General features: G+C 39.1%; 4 protein-coding genes across 4 annotated transcripts; 1 reads left to right on the top strand and 3 right to left on the bottom strand.

Moving 5' to 3' along the window:
* Positions 1–1,336: 1,336 nt before the first annotated feature.
* ist1 (IST1 factor associated with ESCRT-III) lies at positions 1,337–5,424 on the bottom strand. The gene is made up of 10 exons (XM_069662104.1): positions 5,338–5,424; positions 4,641–4,744; positions 4,314–4,494; positions 4,048–4,135; positions 3,864–3,947; positions 3,644–3,754; positions 3,360–3,554; positions 3,081–3,182; positions 2,430–2,475; positions 1,337–1,976 (listed from the first exon to the last, which is right to left on the bottom strand). The coding sequence occupies exons 2-10, from the start codon at positions 4,726–4,728 to the stop codon at positions 1,810–1,812; spliced, it is 1,062 nt and encodes a 353-aa protein (XP_069518205.1). The 5' UTR covers positions 4,729–4,744; positions 5,338–5,424; the 3' UTR covers positions 1,337–1,809.
* A 436-nt stretch (positions 5,425–5,860) lies between these two features.
* On the bottom strand, positions 5,861–10,842 carry mphosph10 (M-phase phosphoprotein 10 (U3 small nucleolar ribonucleoprotein)). The gene is made up of 11 exons (XM_069658117.1): positions 10,750–10,842; positions 9,260–9,923; positions 8,992–9,170; positions 8,723–8,888; positions 7,973–8,114; positions 7,719–7,786; positions 7,480–7,617; positions 7,277–7,387; positions 6,760–6,867; positions 6,436–6,666; positions 5,861–6,177 (listed from the first exon to the last, which is right to left on the bottom strand). The coding sequence occupies exons 1-11, from the start codon at positions 10,833–10,835 to the stop codon at positions 6,028–6,030; spliced, it is 2,043 nt and encodes a 680-aa protein (XP_069514218.1). The 5' UTR covers positions 10,836–10,842; the 3' UTR covers positions 5,861–6,027.
* Positions 10,843–10,923: 81 nt separating this feature from the next.
* On the top strand, positions 10,924–13,222 carry mcee (methylmalonyl CoA epimerase). The gene is made up of 3 exons (XM_069663496.1): positions 10,924–10,953; positions 11,724–12,064; positions 12,824–13,222. The coding sequence occupies exons 1-3, from the start codon at positions 10,926–10,928 to the stop codon at positions 12,974–12,976; spliced, it is 522 nt and encodes a 173-aa protein (XP_069519597.1). The 5' UTR covers positions 10,924–10,925; the 3' UTR covers positions 12,977–13,222.
* A 1,708-nt stretch (positions 13,223–14,930) lies between these two features.
* On the bottom strand, positions 14,931–18,669 carry fth1a (ferritin, heavy polypeptide 1a). The gene is made up of 5 exons (XM_069671447.1): positions 18,373–18,669; positions 17,267–17,372; positions 16,296–16,442; positions 15,954–16,079; positions 14,931–15,355 (listed from the first exon to the last, which is right to left on the bottom strand). The coding sequence occupies exons 2-5, from the start codon at positions 17,366–17,368 to the stop codon at positions 15,197–15,199; spliced, it is 534 nt and encodes a 177-aa protein (XP_069527548.1). The 5' UTR covers positions 17,369–17,372; positions 18,373–18,669; the 3' UTR covers positions 14,931–15,196.
* Between the last annotated feature and the right edge of the window lie 631 nt (positions 18,670–19,300).

The following is a 19,300-nucleotide window of genomic DNA, read 5'->3' on the forward strand; positions in this document are numbered from 1 at the left end:
AGGACCCCTGCTGGTCCATGACATATAAACAATTTAAAGCAGTGTTGAGAACAGTAAAAGCCTTACTAGTTTCCAGTTCCATATAATCTTTTATTAAATTGTTTAGTATACAGTGGAAAAAACGTTTTGTCCTTTGCAACAAGACATTGTTTTGTGTCTCGAGGATTAGCATGAAAGAACAGTCGAACATAGAAAAGACATTGAGCAGATCACAGTCCTGTAGTGTTAATGATCAGTCTTTTCCTTTCTCAAACACCTGTTAAAAACAATAAACTGTGTCTATCACCCATCTGAGAAGTCTTGTCCACACATCGCTGAATCATCTTATTCAAGGCCTCTGTCCATTTGCCATACAAGCAGAGCTAGGTGTGGTTAGTTACAGCATCGCGTTACGTCTTTACCACAACAAAACCCTTCACTCCCATTTCTCCACAGGAAATGGAAACATCTTCCTCCATATATATGTTTTTTTTTCATCCAATCTGCAAATTTAATCTCAAAGTGGTTTTAGCTGTTTATGGCCAAAGGATAAAAAAAAGCTAACTCAAACAATGTACACAGTCTTTGTAAATAACACATACATAATCCTAGTTCGGACTGGCAAGGCCTCTGATGAGAGATGGTAACTAAGGCAAATGCAGTGGTGAACATACAGTATAAGACACATGCACACACAATCACAGAGGACAACAAACCTATAACCTCTGGGGTCAATTATTTACATCTAATCATTCAAATTAGGCATTGTTCTGCACAGATTTTGCTTGTTAATTAAGTACTCAAATGAAGGACAGTGCAGGTATTTTGTAAAACTGACATTAAAACTTGCAAACTTTATTTGGAGATATTGTATATGAAACAGAACTTCCAAATATCGAGAAACTCCCCACTCCCAAACATTTTGCTGTACACTTCAAATCATACGTGTAAATACGTCTACCTATATCTATATTTTGTCAATGTATTATATTACAGATTTTCATACACTGTTTAATCACTTTACATCTGTGCCTCACAGCTCCTGTAACAGGTTTTAATGTGTCATCATGAGCCTCTCCTAGAGGGCTCATACAGCCCTGATAAATGATGATGAATTAACCTTCAAGTGTAAGGAGGGATTTAACACGTCCTTTCCATAGTGACACTGAAAATATGGCTTCTATCTCTATGGAAAATTAGACTGATGGGTATTGAAGCCCTGCAGCGGAAACAATCTGCAGCCTTTGTTAGTGTGAATGCCAGCTCCCAACCTAACTGGGGCGGCCGGTCAGGCTTGTTTGACTGGTCCGAGACAGGACTGAGCGACACAGTGGAAAGATCACAGCGAGACAGCATGTGCAAAGTAGAGTCAGGCATGTATTGTAAATTTTAGTCAGACCCGAAACCCCAGAAAAAGCATCAGTTAAAATCAATGTTTGGTTATACAATAAATCATTCGGACAAATGGGTAATGTATGTCTGACCTTAAATAAGGAGTGAACACATGATTGTATGTAAGAATGTATATAAAATCCGGTATATAAAGAAATAAAATACATGGGTAACTGCCATCATAACTTAGACTTCTGATAACCATGAAATTGATAAGGTCGAATGAGCAACTACACCCTCAGTAAGATGGTCATATTAATATAAATGAGGTAAGAGTAAATGTATGTTCAATATCTATGTAAGATTACTTTAAAGAAGAGGAGAACCCTCCAAATCTGATTCAGAGCATGAACATTTTCCATTTCCTGTTTGAGCTGTGTAGGTGACAATACAGGCCTGTGTGTGTATGTGTGTGTGTATAGACCGGGGTTAGAACAATTAGGTCTTCTTCTTCAGCTCCTCGAACCGCCGTGTTAAATCGTCAAAGTCGATGTCGTCCGAGGTGGTGGTGTTTCCTCCGAAGGATGATGTTGGGAGTGTGTCAGGAACCGAGGGGAGTTCTGGCAGAGCGCTGTTGTCAAATTGCTGAGGCGAAGGGCCAGGACCTGGAGTGTCATACAAGGTAGGAAATTTAATTCATTGAGCAGTTTATCTAGCTGATTACACTACAAAAAACTAAAAAATTACATTTGTGAGACTCAATGCTGCACTGGTTAACATTGCCATTGTAGAATTGTTAGATTTTAAAATAATACATCAAATTATGCAGTTAAAAAAAATCACCAAAACATAAAATCTGCTTCTGAATATAGTTTGCAACATACACACTCATATTTGGGTAACACTTGCAAATAACTACAGTGCCAACCCTGTTTAAGAAAAATATAGAAATTAATCTTTCCATCCATGACTTGATTTTAGAGCCTTACGTCTTAAGAGGAAATAAATAGGCTTTGAATTGAGTGCCAGAAACAGGTTGAGGGAGTCATTTAGCGGATTTGTTGTAAAATAGCAAAACTTGGAATATCGCAGGCTTTAGCCTTGTTGGCAGGACTCACCTACGGCCTGGGAAGGAACAAAGGGTTTGTCAGTTAGGTCATCAATCTGAAACGCAGAGAAAATGTGTAAGTGATGGTGTGATTTTTGTACTGGAGTAAAATAATATTATATGCATTAGTATTGAGAGAGAACGAACAAAGGGGTTTAACGATGGTAGGTACAAACAAACAGTAAGAACATAAGAAAAGGCAAAACTGCAGGGGCATTTTTGAAACCATCACCTTTAGTGACCCAAAGACAGCCTTCTGGACTCAGCTGGCCTAAGCTCTCTCTGACACTCTAATCAGTTAATTTCAATCCCACTGACAGCAACTGATCAGGTTGGTGGTTACAGTATTAGCATTTCATGCTACCTACGTCAAAGCAGGTGAAGCACAATCAGAATCACATTTACTGACAAGTAGGTTTCCCCAAACAAGAAATTCACCTTAGTATTCTGGCGTATAACAGTCTCAATATAGTACAAGAAAAGACAAACAAGTCTTGCAACCTGACTCAACTCTGAGAAAAAGTGTTAAACTAGTAGAGGACAGACAAAACTGAAAGCAAGCTGAATGAACTGCTCTTCCCTGAGTGGTGCCCTGCCCTGTCCGTCTGTCCATCTGTGGGAACAGGAAGGGGGCATGGATGGGAAGAGTTCGGTCACTTACAGACTCGTATGTGGGGGGAGAAGTGGGCAGCTGAGGGGGCTGCCCTCCTCCCATGGGGTGCTGGAAGTTGTTGTAGGTTCCAGTGGGAGCATTAAACTGATCCTGGAAGAAAAACACTTATTAGGTTGGTGTCTTATTCTACACAATGATTAGTCGATATAACAATATAAACTGTAATTGAAGATTTCCTCCATGTAACCAACTTCTATTGCTGTTTTCTACAACCAAATGTACAACTAACAACAACATTATAACAAGGTCTTTAAAATAATCTCTTACAGCTCCTTTGGGAGGTGGATAGTTGAACGCTGTTGGCATTGGCATGGGCATAGGCATGGGCATGGGCATGGCCATGGGCATGGGCATTGCAGGAGCACTGAATCCTCCTCCTCCTCCTCCACCACCACCACGTCCAAACTTCTTGTCATTGTCCACGTCAATCAGGTCTGCCTCCTCTCCAACAGACACCTCTGGCTGTCAGGAGCCAGGGATAAGTGGATAAGTAAACACGATACAAAAATTCACGCTTCATTGCAAATGTTAACTCATTATGTAACGCTTACCCGGACCATGGCATCAGGTTCATACGGCACATTATAGTTCTTGGCGATCTCTATCAGGTAGCGTTCCACCAAGATCTTGGGAGGGGCCTCCACGCTCAGTTTGTGCATCAGCTGTAAACATACAAGATATTTTCTTAGATGCTATGGAAGGGTTACAATACAAGAGATTCATGCATTACTTAAGAAACTTGTAGGCAGTCAATGAAAGAAAGATGCCAACCCTTTCATTGACTGTGCCAATCTGGTTTGTCTTGCACAGCTTGCCGTACTCCTTGCTGTATTTTGCACATAGCTGGTCAGATACCTAAAAGAAGGATTAGGAGATAAGACTGAAAAGACTTGTCCTCTATGACTAAAATAACAAAACTATGTTACTGAGAATACTGTCTTTAGACAGAACTTACAATTCTTAACTCATTCACTTCTGCCTGGAGGCGAGGTGCTGCCCAGATAAGGGTGGACACTGCTTCTTGCAACCCCGGGTCCATTTCCCTAATTGGAGAAATAAAAAAAGAGAAAGTTAATAATAAAAGCCCCACATTCCCCATAATAATATAATATATAATTCCATATAATAATAATTCCCCCAATAATTCATCAGTGTGTAGAAAAAAAGAGGGTTGAAAAAGGGGAAAAAGGTGGTTGTCGCACTTGTGGCTAAGTTACTCACTTCATGGACGTAATGAGGCCAAGGCGAGCCAGCAGCAGGTCACAGTAAAGCTCCAGGATCTCCATGGCTTCCACTAGATAGTCCTCTCTAATGATATGTTCCACACGGATCCGTGCCCGCTCATCCTTCCCCGCTGACAGGTAATCTGCAATCTCCTTCCTTGCCTTTTGAGCAAGCTCGGCTTTTTTTTAATGTGTTAGAAAAGAGTTAGAATAAAAATTACTGTCAGGAACACAATGGAATTATTTGTCTCGCAAACAAGAGGCCACATCATCTGTGAGAGAATTGGACCAGGGTTTTTTTTTTTTTTATCATCCCAGTGCTTACTTTTCTTTTTCTCCAGGAGTTTGAATCGGTTAATGACCAGTCTGAGGTTGACTTTAAGCCTGTCTCCTTTGAATCCTCCTCCCAGCATGATGATAATGGAGTATCTGTGAACAGGAGAGTATGTACAATGTACTCAGAAGCATATACCGAAACCAACCTACAGTCCACTTTACCTCGCTCCCACCTCTGATCCAGTGACTCACTTAACTAATCATGTGAGCATGACCAACCCATTGAGACAAAATGACTTCAGATTTACTCCAAACAAATACAGACACACACATAAACACAGCGAAAACAGAACGTTAGCTCTCTTACAAAGGTTTAAACGTATAAATGCTTGTGACAGTTAGCTTTAGCCTGACTCGGCGGAGAGCTAAACTAACTCAGTTACCGAAGCCATATTACTTTAAAACTCACTGTCTTGTACATAGTATACATCCAAATGTCAACATATTAACTTACTATACTATCAAAGACTCCTTTAGAAACCCAACATGTCTCTGTTTCCGAAACCTGCCAGTTAGCTAGCCTTAGCTTTGTTAGCAGTCTTCTGTTCTGTCATCGTTTGCGCTAGCTACCTAGCTCTCGTTCAACGCTAGCAAAATCAAAACAAACTGCTCAAACATACTCAGGTAGTCCAGGGAATACCTTAGTTTCAAAACAATTCAGTGTTAATTAAAAGACGGTAACATACCTGGAAAGTTAGTGAAGAGTACACACAAACTAATTCAGGTTTCTGTCTGTGTTATTTTGTCGTTTGGTTCACTTCCGTAAAGATCTTAGCTTACGTCATGGGAATTTTATCTCAGTGGGCGGGGTCTTCAAACTTTCTGTCAAACAGGAGTTGACGACGCGTGTTACATAAACAGAATACCTTTACTGAAAAACTGTTTTGCTTAAATTTGTGTTGTAGAAGGCTACTACGGGTACTTGTTTTTACTTTTATTTTTTTAATTTTATTGTTATCAAAAAATAACATTAAAGATGTTAAAAAGTTTTATATTTAAATTGGTCTATCTCAGTTAAAACTGGCTTACAGCAGGTTCCTTCTGCAGCACATAAAAGATACAATCAAATTAAAATATAAAATAAAAAACAGAAACTATGTACAAAAAAAACATCACATCATAAATAGTTCAACAGGCAGTTAGAAAGGTATTGTTCATTCATGGACATTAAATCACTCTGTTATTTTAACTTCAATAATCATTTATTAGTTGTGATGAAAAAGTTACACTTATTGCCGCAAAACATCTGCAGGATTTATTTGAATGAAAATGGAAACATTTTACAAGGACTTTCAGATTTAACATAGGGCAGCTTTCTCATAAAAAAGAATCTGTACAATAAAAAGTCGATCTTCCACAACAAACCATCACAGTCTTTACAACTTGAGTTTGCTGACAGAGACTTCTTTGTGCTTCTTCTTCTTTGAAGAAAGGTCCTTTGCACTTTTGATCTGACTTTTGACTTGGTCCTGCAACTCAGAGAAGAAGGCTTGAGAGGACCGGAGAGCTTTGTCCTTTCCTTCGTCCTGAAACAGAGAATGAGCAGGTTAGCAAATTTATCTTGCAAACGTACACAGTATAGACCAAACAGTCTGAGATTTGGTCTCCTTAATTATTTGAGGAAATTAGCGTTGATACCATCACAGTCTCTAATTCTTAATGTTAACTACTAAAAGTTTTGATCAGGCTGACACTGATTTTCTAATCTGAGATTTGAGACAAATAAAGGCACTAAATTCATACAAATCTGAGCAGTGTGAGGAAGAAAAAGAGAAAACACACACCTTGAGTATCGTGGCTTTGCCTCCTTTTGTGAGTTTCTTCAGGTTTTCAGCAACTTCAGCCTTAGATGGCTTTTTGTTCTCTCCAGTTTTACTGGCCTCTTTGAGCTTCTGTCTCTTTTCTTTCTCCTTAATCTTTAGACGCTTCACCGTCTTCTTGTGGCGTCTCTCACGCTTCTTGTCTGTTGATGTCTTCTCAGTATCACCGAGAATATCTCCTGCTTTGGTCTTTTCCTTTGGTTAGAGGAGAGTATTATTAGAAACGCTGTGTGACTAAATATACTAATATAAAGAAAATAAAGGCTCGAAAAGGGATTCATGACAAACCTTGATTTCTTCTGGTGCGAGCAGTGTAGCATCACTAGTGCTGACTGGAGCCACCTCCTCCATTGTAATGGTCGGCAAGTTAGACACAACTTTGACCTCTGGAACAGGCTGTGGACAAAAGAGATCATGAATGCAGTTTCACACAAATGCACTGGCTTGACAGCTTTAACATTAAATAATCATCTTTAGGATATACTCAAACAGTTTACATCCACAGCTAATTTCATTTCTTTTTTTATGCAATTTCTTTGTTGACAGACAACAAGTATTGGTAGGGGGTGGCATTTTATATTTTTGCTATGACACAAATCTTTTAATGTATTAAGAATTATAAAATAAATTCAGGACGCCCATAACCAGATTCAAATCGAGGGTACATGATTGTTTCTGTCTTAATGCACATTTGGTTTCTGGTGAGTGCTATCTTCTACATCCATCAGATTCTTCAACAGAACTCATTCTCAATATTTAAGGCATATTTAGTGACTTGCTGTCAGTATTGTCAGGCAAAACTTACTGGTTTAGGTGTAAAGTGGAAATTGGAAAGAGCATCCAGCTTTAGGAAGAGTGTGTCCATAAGCTTTTGAATTTCTACATGGGCTGGGTTCTCCTCTTCCTCTGTCTTTTGCTGAAATAAGAAACAGAAAAAAACAAAATAAAAAAGATGCAGCACAGGTTCATGTGTGTTGGATAAGCAGTGAGAACAAATAAAAGTCAAACCTGAGACTGCTTGAGGTATTCTTGCTCATAGATTTCTGCGAGACTCTGCTTGCTCTTCTCATGGTCCAACGTCAGCCTCTTCTTGTACTCAAACACCTCCTCTTTGGGTTTCTCCTTGCGGACCACATCATCAAAGGCCTAACAGAAGTGCAAGTCAAAGGTACTGAGGTTATAATCAGGCAACCAAAGGTACTGGTTATATTTTTTCAGACAATATAAAACAAGTTATTGTGACCGACCTGGTCTTTAATTCTCTGTTTGATGATGTCCTCAAGCTGTAGTGTGGTTTCCTCTGTGATGGTGGGGGCTAAAGAGCAAAGGTAAAATCTTGGAGTCTGATTTGGTTTTGCAAATGGGAAGGATTCTTGTCCAATTTTAATAGTACTCTTAATCAAAGACTATTAAACATAAAACTGCTGTAAATTATTCTATAAATCCAAATAACATTTACCAACATACGAATGCAACACACAAAAGAAGAGGAGTCACTCACCCCTCCTGGACGCCTGCTCAAACTCCACGTCTTCCTCCAACATGCTGTTCTCTGGACGAGTCTGTGCTGTCACCTCTCCTGACAGCTGCCACGGCTTCTCTGCTAGAGCCGCTTTCTCCAACTCGTCGATCTTCTCCGACATCTGCACATTGGCACAATAATAGGTTATAATAAAAGCTACATTAACAAAAACAGCCCTGTGCTATCACAATGCAAGGGGTTGCATTAGTGTGAGGAAAACACAATCCAGGAGGTCTTCTGAAGTCCTTTACGAGATGCTTACCTTTAAATCAATGGGATGACAATTTAATATGTTGGTTTCTCGCTCCCTTATAGCTTTAATATAAAAGTTGGCATGAAAATGTAACCAGTTCTGGCACTTTAGTACGCCCAAAGTCTGAATTGAATGTTGTCGATTAAAGAAAAAGTAGCACCACCGCAGGGTTAAATATACAGATAGTGACTGGTGCATCATGGACTGCCCTCTGAGACAACTTAGACCGACAAAAATGTGTCTTTAGCACAAATTCTAAGGTTTAATTTTGCCCTTTCATGTATTTATAGTTATTGAACAGCTGCTGATGGTAAGACAAAATCAAACACACTATGGTTTATGCTGTGAAAATAATAGTGGGTTTGTCTGCAAATATGTATTGAAATGTAAGGAATTGAGTATTATTTTGGTATTTAACTCATATTTGGAACCAGTATCCAAATTTCCAAACAACTAGCACCATTAAATTTAAATACCTTTTCTTGCCGTCTCTCAAACGAAGACTTTGACTCAGTTTTTGCTGAACTTGCTGTTTTTCCTCCAAAAATGTCCTCCATGTCCTCTCCTTCGCTGTCCTCATCCCCAGAGAGGTTAAAGGTCACTTTCTTATGGGAGGCTGTAGAATGACTTGTCTCCTCATCCCTAGCAAAGTGGAGACACAGACATGCTGGAATTATCCATGCTCGAGCAAATGTGTTTCTCCCACACATAATTATCTGCACTTCATTATTTCCATCACACTTACTCATCATCGCCCTCCTCTTCACCATCATAATCATCTTCCTCGTCATCTAATTCTTCTTCACCTTCCTGGCTTTCATCCATGCCGTCATCATCACCATCTGAATGCTCATCTCCTTTCGCGGGTTCACTATCCACAGCATCAAAGAAGTCCTTGTACTTGAGATTCCTCGAGCTCTTTGCCTGTAACATTAACAATATTACATTATTTCCTGTATATTGAACCAATAAGACAAAATAAAATAAGTGAGAATAAGTGATACAATACATACAGTGTTTTTCTTTTGCTTTTTGGTAGAAATTATTTGCTCGAGGTCGAGATCATCGTCCTCATCAGACCCAAGGTCCTGAAAATAGTCCACGCCATCTTCATTCTCCTTTTCCTTTCCCTCTCGCTTGTCCATATCATCAAGAAATGACTCCATCTCTGACAGTTTGAAGAACTTATCATCAACCTCAGAGGGAACCACCTTTGTTTTGGAGCCTATTCTTCCAGTGACCTTCCTCTGTTTCTCTCGCTTCTCCAGAGCATCCACATCAAAATCTAAATCAGAGTCCTCATCAGAGTAATCCTCTGCCCCATCCTCAGCCTCCGCAGCAATTTTCTTTGACCGCTTGGGCAGTTCTTCTTCTTCCTCGTCAACATTTTCATCACCAGTCTCTACTTCTTCTTCACCACCACTACTCTTTTTCTCCTCCTCTAACAGCAGTGTTAATGTATCATCTAACAAAGCCTCATTAGTGGTATTTTTAAAGTGTTTCAGTACAGCATTGTTCTGCAGCTCCAGTTCCTGCCAGATCTGCTCTTCATCAAAGTTTTCCACCACCAGCTGATCCAAAGGGCTGCCTTTATATTCTGCAGGCTCCTGGGCTTTGTGGAGGTCATACAGGGTCTTAGTGAGAGAGGTAAAGTCTGCTGCCACTCCATCTTGCAGGCTGAAAAGCAACAGAGAATGAAATAAGAATTGCAAGTCAAAGCAAAGATCATATTATATGTTATTGTTCCAAAAGATGACAACAAAGTTAGGTGTTGGCTTGTAGTATGCAATATTTAATGCTAGCGCTGGCACACATAAAGAACACAGCAATATTCTATTATATCTGTGACACACTGCCATTATAATATCCCCAATATAAACGGTTAGAAACTAGAGTTATGGAGGTCAAGAGTTAGTTATTATGGAGTAAAAAGGTAAAACAACTTGGTGGTTAAAGATATCCATTACAGACAATTTCAGGATTTCTTTAGTGCAAAAGTTGATTTTTGTTCCTATTTGGATACCATCGCAATTTGATGCAACACAGCTAGTTGACTTGCATTGTATAACGTGCAGCTCTGATAGTACTGTTCTGACAGCTCTTACACCATTCTAAACACAAATGTGTAAGTACCTCAATACAATTTGAAGTATAGTAAACTAAAACAAAGTATATGTAGATCCATGCTAGTTACGTTGTCTGTAGATGAGGTCTTCGTTGACAGAGAATACATGAGAAAAGTACGTTTCATTAGTCACCCGTTTAAAGACATTTTCAGTGAAAAAAACGACTTAGCAAGACGTAAATATCCTCCCCAACCTTCCTGGAAATATCCAACAGGTTGATTGTTAAAGCTTGCTGTCTATTTCATGTTAATGTTAGGGGTTTATGCAGGTAGCCTTAGCTAACGGTTAGCTAGTTGAACCTCTCCTCTTCGAACGTGCAAAAACAACATCAACCCGTTATTTTTAACAACACAGGCATATATACAGCAAACACTTGCCTCAGAAAGTCTTCAGGCTGTGCTGTGTTGGCATTTATTGTCTTTAAAGACTCTTCCAACACGCTCCACACATCTCTGCGAGCCATGGTTTCCTCCACATGTGTGACCGTCTGTGTCGCAGGTAAACAGGCTCACGGAGAAACTACTCTGCTGCTGTTTGGTTCCGACATACAAACATGGCGTCCGCCGTACTGAAGGTTGCAGGTTGGTTTGTTTCGAGAATTAACTACCAAATACATGCTTTTCTTAGTTATATTTTGCTATCATATATATCAGTATGGTCGACCTCTACTTTATTGTTGAACATAAGATGCGTTACCCTGAATTACTGTCCAGTAAACCTTCACGTTGACGTTACATAAGCCTTGTTTGCGTTTGTGTAGGCTACACGGGACTTTTCTGTTTTGTATAAAAAAGTGACTATTTAATATTAATATTTAGTTCACCTTATTATCTTGCATTAAAAAAACATTTGAACTTGAACACGTTCAAATGTTTTGTTTTCCACCTCAAATTTGAAATAATACTTAACTCCCTAAAACTAAAATTGACTAATGCCTCAAAGCAGCTCGACCCCATGCTGTTGAATTCGTTCAGTTTTCATACCCCAGCTATTAAACTAAAGCTTTGCTGCCAGGCGTTGTTCAAATCCAAAGATCTGTATTTCCAAAGATACCAAACATCAGCCTGAACTTTGAGAAATGTGTGTAAATGCTGCACAATATATTAACTTGATGTTTCCTTTTGATGGCGTGGTGCATGACTTTTCTCTGTGAACATCATGCAGCTCAATTTAAGAAGAAAGCTGATGCAGAATATACAATATAGCCTATTTGATACTGTCAGACAGTGTGGAAAAATATGTTTTTTCCTACCTTAAAGCTGCTTGAAGAGAAAAGAGAGGGTGCGAAAGTGTGCAAAAAACTCCAGTGTTGGGACTGGTGATCCAACACGATTTCTCACTGTATTTTCAGTGGCAGGTCTCTCCACATGTTCTCGTCTCACACTCCTGAGGGCTCATTCAACGACAGCGGCCCTCCGTCAGGGCGTACCTGGACCACTGTGGAATCTGGGGAGGCTGAACCACATTGCCATCGCTGTCCCTGACATGGAGAAGGCCACAGCACTGTATCGGGATGTCCTGGGGGCCACAGTGAGTGACAAGGTGCCCCTGCCTGAGCATGGTGTCTACACTGTGTTTGTTGAGCTTGGCAACACTAAGCTGGAGCTGCTTTATCCTCTGGGGGAGAAGAGCCCAATCGCTGGCTTCTTACAGAAGAACAAGTCTGGAGGGATGCACCACATTTGTATTGAGGTGGGACAGCACTGAAAGCATGATGTAGTGCACAATGTATTAGGTACAACTAGTCAGTATTGTGTAGGACCCCCTTTAAGCCTCAAGTTGATCAGAATTTTCTCCCAGCAAACATTGCAATCTGTCAGAGCATAATATGTCCAGGTGTAACCATAACATGAATATTAGACTCCCGTTCCCTTTATGTGTGCAAGTGAAGGAGCATGCACAGGAGGATTCTTTCAATGTAACATTTTGACTTAAATAAATAACACATCAATATCGATTGCTACCAGCAAGCATGCTTGAGTCCTCAAACAAAAAAAGCTAAATAAAAAACAAACTTGATTTTATTATTTACACTTGTGCTGTGATAGACACTCAAATTTAATGCAAAGTAGTGTTTAGGAAGTTTCCTTGTTTTTTAAGTTGATCCTGAGTGTTTTATTTCCTTTTTCTAAGTTAAACAAACAAACACACATCTTTTAAAGAGCCAAACCAATAGATAAACCAATAATAACTTATTGCAGATCATGCATATCATTACTGGTGCATAAGTTGGTTTTTAAATAACAAGCATTACAGCATGTCAAAGAAATGTATGCTGTAATCAACATGTGCCCGAAATATGACCTAGTTTGTCTGCCAGGCAGCGCTGACCAGCTTTGTTTATGAAGTGCAAAATGTCTCTCTCAGTATGTGTCTATAAAAAACAAACAGGTGTTCATCAGACAAACTGAAGTTAAAAGAATAATTAACTCTTTTCTCTCTTGGCTGCAGGTAGACAACATTAACGCTGCGATAGCCGACCTGAAAGCAAAGAACATCAGAACTCTGTCAGCAGAGCCCCGGATAGGCGCTCACGGGAAACCAGTGATGTTTCTGCACCCTAAAGACTGTGATGGAGTTCTGGTGGAGCTCGAAGAAGCGTGAACACCTTGGCCTGACAGATACTGTGGGAGCTGTATTTCACATGTATATATCCCACAGTCAGTTTCATAATCATGATAGCAAATGATGTCTTTGTAATATTTTCTTTATAGCACTTAGGTTTCTGATCTTCTCATTTCAAAAAGGTGCCTCAGAATTGTTCTTCCAGTTCTGTTTTTATTTTCCTGTTATTGTTGGGAATAAATGATTGTGTGGTGTGTGTTTCAACAGAATCTATAAAGTGTGATGTTAATGAATGTAGATTTGCAACTCAGATTGTTTTTATTCAACATAACTACATTGTCCTACAATAGGACCAGAGCTTACAGTGTCAAGCACAAGCTTCAGCAACTGATTTTAACCCATTAGTGTAGTGACGTTTGCGAACAATCCAATTCGTTGAACGGCTCTTTGGTGCGAAAGACAGGAACCGAGTTGTAGGTGAGAGCAGTTCTTTTTATAGTTGTGCCCACATTTCACTGCCTGCTCTAGATCCGCTCCCCTTTATGCCGAATTACCAGCTTTTTTCAACTGCAACTCCGCTATACTAGGTCACGTGCAGCGGGATCATGTCACAACATAGTGCTGACAGTGAGCAACATTTTGACCCTTCACCAAGTTTGTTGTTTTTCTGTAGTCATACAGAGATGTGTCATAAATTATTGGCAAATCAATTATGTCGATTCATTGTTAACCCATTATAAAAAAAAATGCAGTATTCAAAATGCCCTTCCAGCAAATGTTATAAGCACTGAAAAAGGGATGATATATCACATTGCAGCCTCATTTTAAATGTAATTTTAATATATCATTTGTAATATTTGGGAATTTTTAACCATCAAATGACTCCTTACATTAATTTTCCATGATCTCCAACTCATGCAATTACTATCTCCATATCTATTCCAAAATGAAAAGGTCTTACTAGAAAAAAATTCTTTCAGTAAATATTTTATTCATGTTTTCTACCTGCATACTTTTTCACTGTGCAGAAAGTAAAGAAATAAGTTACGTATATTTTTGGTGAAACCTGAAGAGACAAAATCTTTCATACGTTGACTCAGTGCCCAGAACTAAATATAAAAACCTTGTTTTTTCTTCATTTTAAGTAAAGATTATTAACCATGTGGAAAATCACTTTTGACATGATCATTTTGGTTGTGCTTTTCTTAATTCTCGATCACCACTAGAGGGCTTGACTTGTACCAACCACACATACCAACCATCTGTGTCACTGAAAGAAAGAAGATGTGGAAGAAAACAAGTTCAATTGCAAAATGAGGGGAACTCCTGATGACGCAGGCCTACAGCCCAACATTGCATCTGTTCTTCCTGTTTTAAGTTCTGAGTAAAATTTATTATTGAGTTAATGTTTAAAAAAGCCTCTAGTCCAAAATGACATGTACATATAAATTGATACTTTAAACTGTTCACTGGAACCGTGGATCAAAGGAAACCCTTACAGACTACGGCACAAAATTGACCAGTGGCAATTTGCTCATTCCTGAAACCTTAAACGGCAGCAGATGATTATAATTAGTTGCACATGAAGCTGCTCATTTTGGCTTTTGGTGTATAGTTTCTAGAGACCGCAGGCTTGGAGAAAAACAGTCATTGTGATCTTCACAGTCAGATAAACACTGATTATCTTCTTGATTACCAGTCTTTGGATTCTCCTCCAACTACCAAAAAAATTGTTCTCCTAATACATTAAAAATGTCAGATCTTTATAAACGCTTCAGTTGTGAAGATATTTGAACAGTTCTCATTTTGTTCTGCCCGTTATTGGCATGAGTGAAATTTTACAAAAGGTGTCAGCTGCAGCCGAGTTCTGTTTTCTCTGTTAATGGAAGTGAAACAGATCATGGGTGCTATAATTAACAATGTACGTCAGCCGGCAGTTTAGCTTTTGTTCCAATTATTTTAACACTGGGTCAATACTAAAAAATGAGACTGATCAGAATCCAGAGGGTTTGTTTTATTTGGTTTGATTAACAGTTCCTGGCATAAAACACAACAGATATACTGGTGACAAAAGCAAAGCTCACAGCTGTGGGAAAAGAGGGTTGTTGATTAAACTGCAAGTAGTACAACATGAGTAATATATGGTTTAAACTACTAGCAGGTATCATGCAGATGGCTTTATATTTTGAAACAATTTGAAAGCAAGATACAAATATACATATTAAGAAATATTTTGGAAATGTTAATATGTGGAGGGATTTAGCTGCTTTCTTTGCCCAGGGTGTGTTTGTCAAACAGGTATTCTGCCAGGCCGTTCTGAGGAGCTCCCATGCGGCGCAGGTTGGTCACCCAGTCAGCAAGCTCTTTGATGGACTTCACCTGCTCGTCCAGGTAGTGTGTCTCGATGAAATCACACAACTGAATGAAAAAAAAAATAAAGGGTTACATTTAATAATAGCTGCATTGCAAGCTCACTGAAATTAACTGGCGGAACAATTTCAGTGACTGAACTGTCTGTGTTTGTTTTATTAACCTCCTGAATTATAGATTTTTTTCAACAAACACAAACAAAGACGACATGAGTTCAATCGACGGCTCAAAGTCAGACGGTTTCGTAATGATTCTGTTGTGATGGTTCCACCTGTTCGTGCTGTCATTTAGTAAGTTATAGCTCTGGTTTTAAAATAAATACGCACCGAGTATTTACTTGCAGAACTGCAGAATTTACCACTGATGTCTCACTATTTCTAAACAGAGGTTATGTGTATGTACAGGTGTATAACACGTATATCTTCAAAGCTTGTGCTCAGATCTGAGTACTTTTATGAATTCCATAAAAGTCTAACAGGACATAGTGTGCCGAGGGAGCTGGATCATTACCCTGGTTAGCTAATCCTTGATTATATTTGAATCAGAACAATTTGGGATTGGTGTTCTCTAATCATTTCTAAAATAAAATTAAATATGTTTCAAGGTGCTTTGCTGTGCAACCGTCGTGCTCCAGTTTCATACTCACATGTGGGTCATTGTGATCAGAGCAGAGCTTGTGCAAGTCCAGCAGTGACTGGTTCACACTCTTCTCCAGCTGCAGGGCACATTCAAGGGCCTCAATACCACTGCCCCACTCGTCCCTCTCTGGTTTCTGCAACACAAAGCAGGTAAAAAAAAAGGGTTTAACGTTTTACTGTTTGTGTGTTAAGATAAGCAGCGCGGCACGCTCACGCCCTCTTTATCGTTTTTTCCTTAAGCTATACTCCCAACATGGGCCGAAAGATAGCCCAGAATGAGACTTACAAAAGGCAGTGCAAAACGCTTAAAACACACAAAAAAACATATTAGATCAAACATCTGCTCATACCCTGACATCCTGCAGGAAGATCCTTCCACCCCTCTGGTTCTGCACTTTCATCAACTTTTCAGCATGCTCACGCTCCTCATGTGACTGATGACGGAAGAACTTGGCAAAGTTGGGCAATGCCTGGTCATCCCGGTCAAAGTAGTATGACTGTGAAGAGCAAAGAAGAAAGGAGGGGGATTTTTGGAACCTTCACGAAAGTAGTCATTTTCTTCTGGTCAGCAAAAAGTCCTGAAATGCAGCCTGAACATTGCCACAAACATGAACTGATTAATGAAGTTAATCAGTAACAGTTTTTCTACTCTGCACTGCAGATGGTGAGAGCCTTTGAAACAAACCTTTAATTTATAAAAACCACACAAAAGGTTTTTGATGTTAACCTGATGAAGCCTTTCTAAAGCAGCAGGAAGTAGAATGTTTAAATACTAAAATTAAACATACATGAGGAATAGAAACCCTTTTAAATGAACAGATGTGTGTGGGATCAATAGGGGAAAGCCAAGCTCAGAGTAAAGCCTGTTTTTTAAGGTCAGGCGACGAACTCTCTGCCCCGTCTCTGTACATACCGTAATCTTAAACGGAACTTCAACCTTTGTTTTATGACTTTGGCAAAGAACATTCATTTCAACTCAGCTCACATGACATCAAACAGACACCTTAAATCTAATTTGGATGTTGATGCAGAACTGAGAAATGCAGAAATGATGGCAGTATCCGGCAACCCATTTCCAGACTTCCCACATGCCTTCTGATACAGCTGTCGGATGTTGGCACACTGAGAATGTGTCAGGATAAACACCACAGAAGCACACTCAGCACAGCAGTTATATAACCACAACATAGTTTAGCTAAAAGAGGAATTCATACCACTTTTCCATCACAACGAAGTACATCTGTTCCTCTTGTGTTAACAAGTTCTACTTTTGTTACAATCAGCTCTTCCACTTTTTTCTAACCAGGTATTTAATTCTTACCATAGACAGGTACACGTAGGAGGCGTACAGCTCCAGGTTGATCTGCCTGTTGATTGCAGCCTCGCAGTCCTGGTGGAAGTTCTGTCTCACCTGGGAACTCATTGTTCTGAAAGCAGCAAACAAAGATTTTACTAGACATACAAACTCGACTCAAAACCAAGTCAAGCACGTGTAAGATAAGGGAGCGGCTGAAGTCTAGACAGCACACGCTACAATAAGAGCGGCCAAATTGATCAATTGAAAATTAATCATGGTCAGGAAAAACAATCAAATATAAAAACAACAAGTAAGACCTACACTGATTATTACAATTTATCAGGATAATAACTGTGAGGTGTGATCCCAATAACAAAAACTATAAAACCTGATTCTTAACTTGCTTTACTATACACCGTACATTAATCATTTTCAAATTGATGTCTCTCCCTTTACACTGGACATCATATCAAGCTGTCTGTCTTGATAGTGAAAAGGATTTTATCTTTTGGGAAAAAAGAGAAAAAAAAACTACATAACTATATTGCAAAAGACATTCAACAATAGAATTAAGATCTTGACTATAAATTATACATTTTACTGTGTCGGCTGTACTGTCTAGCCTCTGTAGCTGAAAAGTGAGATTAAGACCTGTAAAAAATTTACATTTTAAAATGATTCTGTGAAAATCATTGGGCTCTTTCCTCGACAGATATTTCACCACAAATTGTACACTACACATGACCTAATTAATACCTCAGAACCACTGGATTTGGCACCTGAAAGTTACATTTTGTTATGTAAGGCTACATCATGTCTAAGACGTCATGGCAACAAATTCAATTATTTCTTCCCAGCTGGTTTCTAATACCAACTCTATTATGCAACACTTAATGTTGTTCTGATCCAGTGTTTTTCTTTGGCACGCCTGGGAACAGACTGCGCAGAGGCTGAAGAGCCAACTGCGTCAAGGCCACATTTCAGGCAGAGGCGGTGAGATAAACAACTGCAGCAGTGCTAAATTACTACAGGGTTTGTCCTCGCACATAACGTAATAGTAATAGCCCGTGAATATCCGTCAGCATATGTACACGAAAAGAAAAACGCAAAGCTTAAAGATGATTTCTTACCTGATTTCAGTGGCGGGTCTTCTTGTGAGGAGGTCGAAAAGCTTTCCGAGTGGCTAGTTAGCAAAACAAACAGTTAGCTGGCAAGCTAAACGTGTTTAAGTTAACTTAGCAAGCTGATGTTTCAAGATGATTAAAATAAGATTAGATGTTGTTGGTGGAAGTCTTGGCGATTAAAGCGATTATTCTCGTCCTATGGTGTGTGTAGACAGTTGAAAGGTTGCCGTTCAAGCACTGTTGAAGCAGGTAACCTTCACCGTCCGCTAACGAGAGGATAGACTGAGTAACGGCCTGAATCTCGACACATATACAAATGGTCTGGACCGTGACGTCAGCACCCGGAAGAGGGAGTGACAGGGAGGCTGCTCCCACTTTGGTATGTTTTTTTCATATTCAGTAGAATTTTTTTAAGCAGTGGTGGAAATTAACAAAGTACATTAAACGCAAGTACATTTGTGTGGTACTTTCGTAATCGAGCATTTCTATTTAAAGCTATTTTTTTTATACATTTACTTCACCTCACTTATATTCCTCATCATATTTTGAATGTATATTTCTGCCTCTGCCTTAAACGTGTATATTATGCCTACGTTGTAAATATTTATTCATTACTGCATCCTTTTTTTGTTATATATTTTATATCTAACATTAATCCTGTAATTGGAGCCTCCCAACATAAGAATTTCACACAGTTGTACTTGTATAACCAGAGTGACAATAAAAGTCACAAATCTTGAAATCTACATTTCAGAGGAAAACATTATAGCCCTATATTGTCTCCACAAGATTGGAAGATAATGCAATCAGAGTAGGTGCCCCTCAACCAGCTACAATGTTTAAATTTGGGTTAACCTATCAGTACAAATTCATAATATAAAGTCAAAGGGGCCTTTTAGCTCTATTTTTTTTTTTTTTTTTACTTTCTCTAGGT

This window comes from Semicossyphus pulcher, unplaced genomic scaffold (assembly GCF_022749685.1).
Source record: "Semicossyphus pulcher isolate SPU_LCO1_2020_fin unplaced genomic scaffold, fSemPul1.0.p SCAF_1, whole genome shotgun sequence".
Classification (NCBI taxonomy): domain Eukaryota; kingdom Metazoa; phylum Chordata; class Actinopteri; order Labriformes; family Labridae; genus Semicossyphus; species Semicossyphus pulcher.

Bases quoted from the DNA above. Each gene is read 5' to 3' on its own strand.
- ist1 (XM_069662104.1), bottom strand. From the start codon at position 4,728: ATGCTGGGAGGAGGATTCAAAGGAGACAGGCTTAAAGTCAACCTCAGA. The intron at 3,555-3,643 runs GTAAGCGTTACA...GGCTCCTGACAG, and splicing joins AACCTGATGCCATGGTCCGG to CCAGAGGTGTCTGTTGGAGA. The intron at 2,476-3,080 runs GTAAGTGACCGA...TCTGCGTTTCAG, and splicing joins CTCCCCCCACATACGAGTCT to ATTGATGACCTAACTGACAA.
- fth1a (XM_069671447.1), bottom strand. From the start codon at position 17,368: ATGAGTTCCCAGGTGAGACAGAACTTCCACCAGGACTGCGAGGCTGCA. The intron at 16,080-16,295 runs GTATGAGCAGAT...TTTGTGTTGCAG, and splicing joins TCTTCCTGCAGGATGTCAGG to AAACCAGAGAGGGACGAGTG. The intron at 15,356-15,953 runs GTGAGTATGAAA...TTTTTCATTCAG, and splicing joins CTGATCACAATGACCCACAT to TTGTGTGATTTCATCGAGAC.
- mcee (XM_069663496.1), top strand. From the start codon at position 10,926: ATGGCGTCCGCCGTACTGAAGGTTGCAG. The intron at 10,954-11,723 runs GTTGGTTTGTTT...CTGTATTTTCAG, and splicing joins CGCCGTACTGAAGGTTGCAG to TGGCAGGTCTCTCCACATGT. The intron at 12,065-12,823 runs GTGGGACAGCAC...TCTTGGCTGCAG, and splicing joins TGCACCACATTTGTATTGAG to GTAGACAACATTAACGCTGC.
- mphosph10 (XM_069658117.1), bottom strand. From the start codon at position 10,835: ATGGCTCGCAGAGATGTGTGGAGCGTGTTGGAAGAGTCTTTAAAGACA. The intron at 7,787-7,972 runs GTGAGTGACTCC...TTTGCTCTTTAG, and splicing joins TGAGCAGGCGTCCAGGAGGG to CCCCCACCATCACAGAGGAA. The intron at 6,667-6,759 runs GTTTGTCATGAA...CTCTAACCAAAG, and splicing joins TCGCACCAGAAGAAATCAAG to GAAAAGACCAAAGCAGGAGA.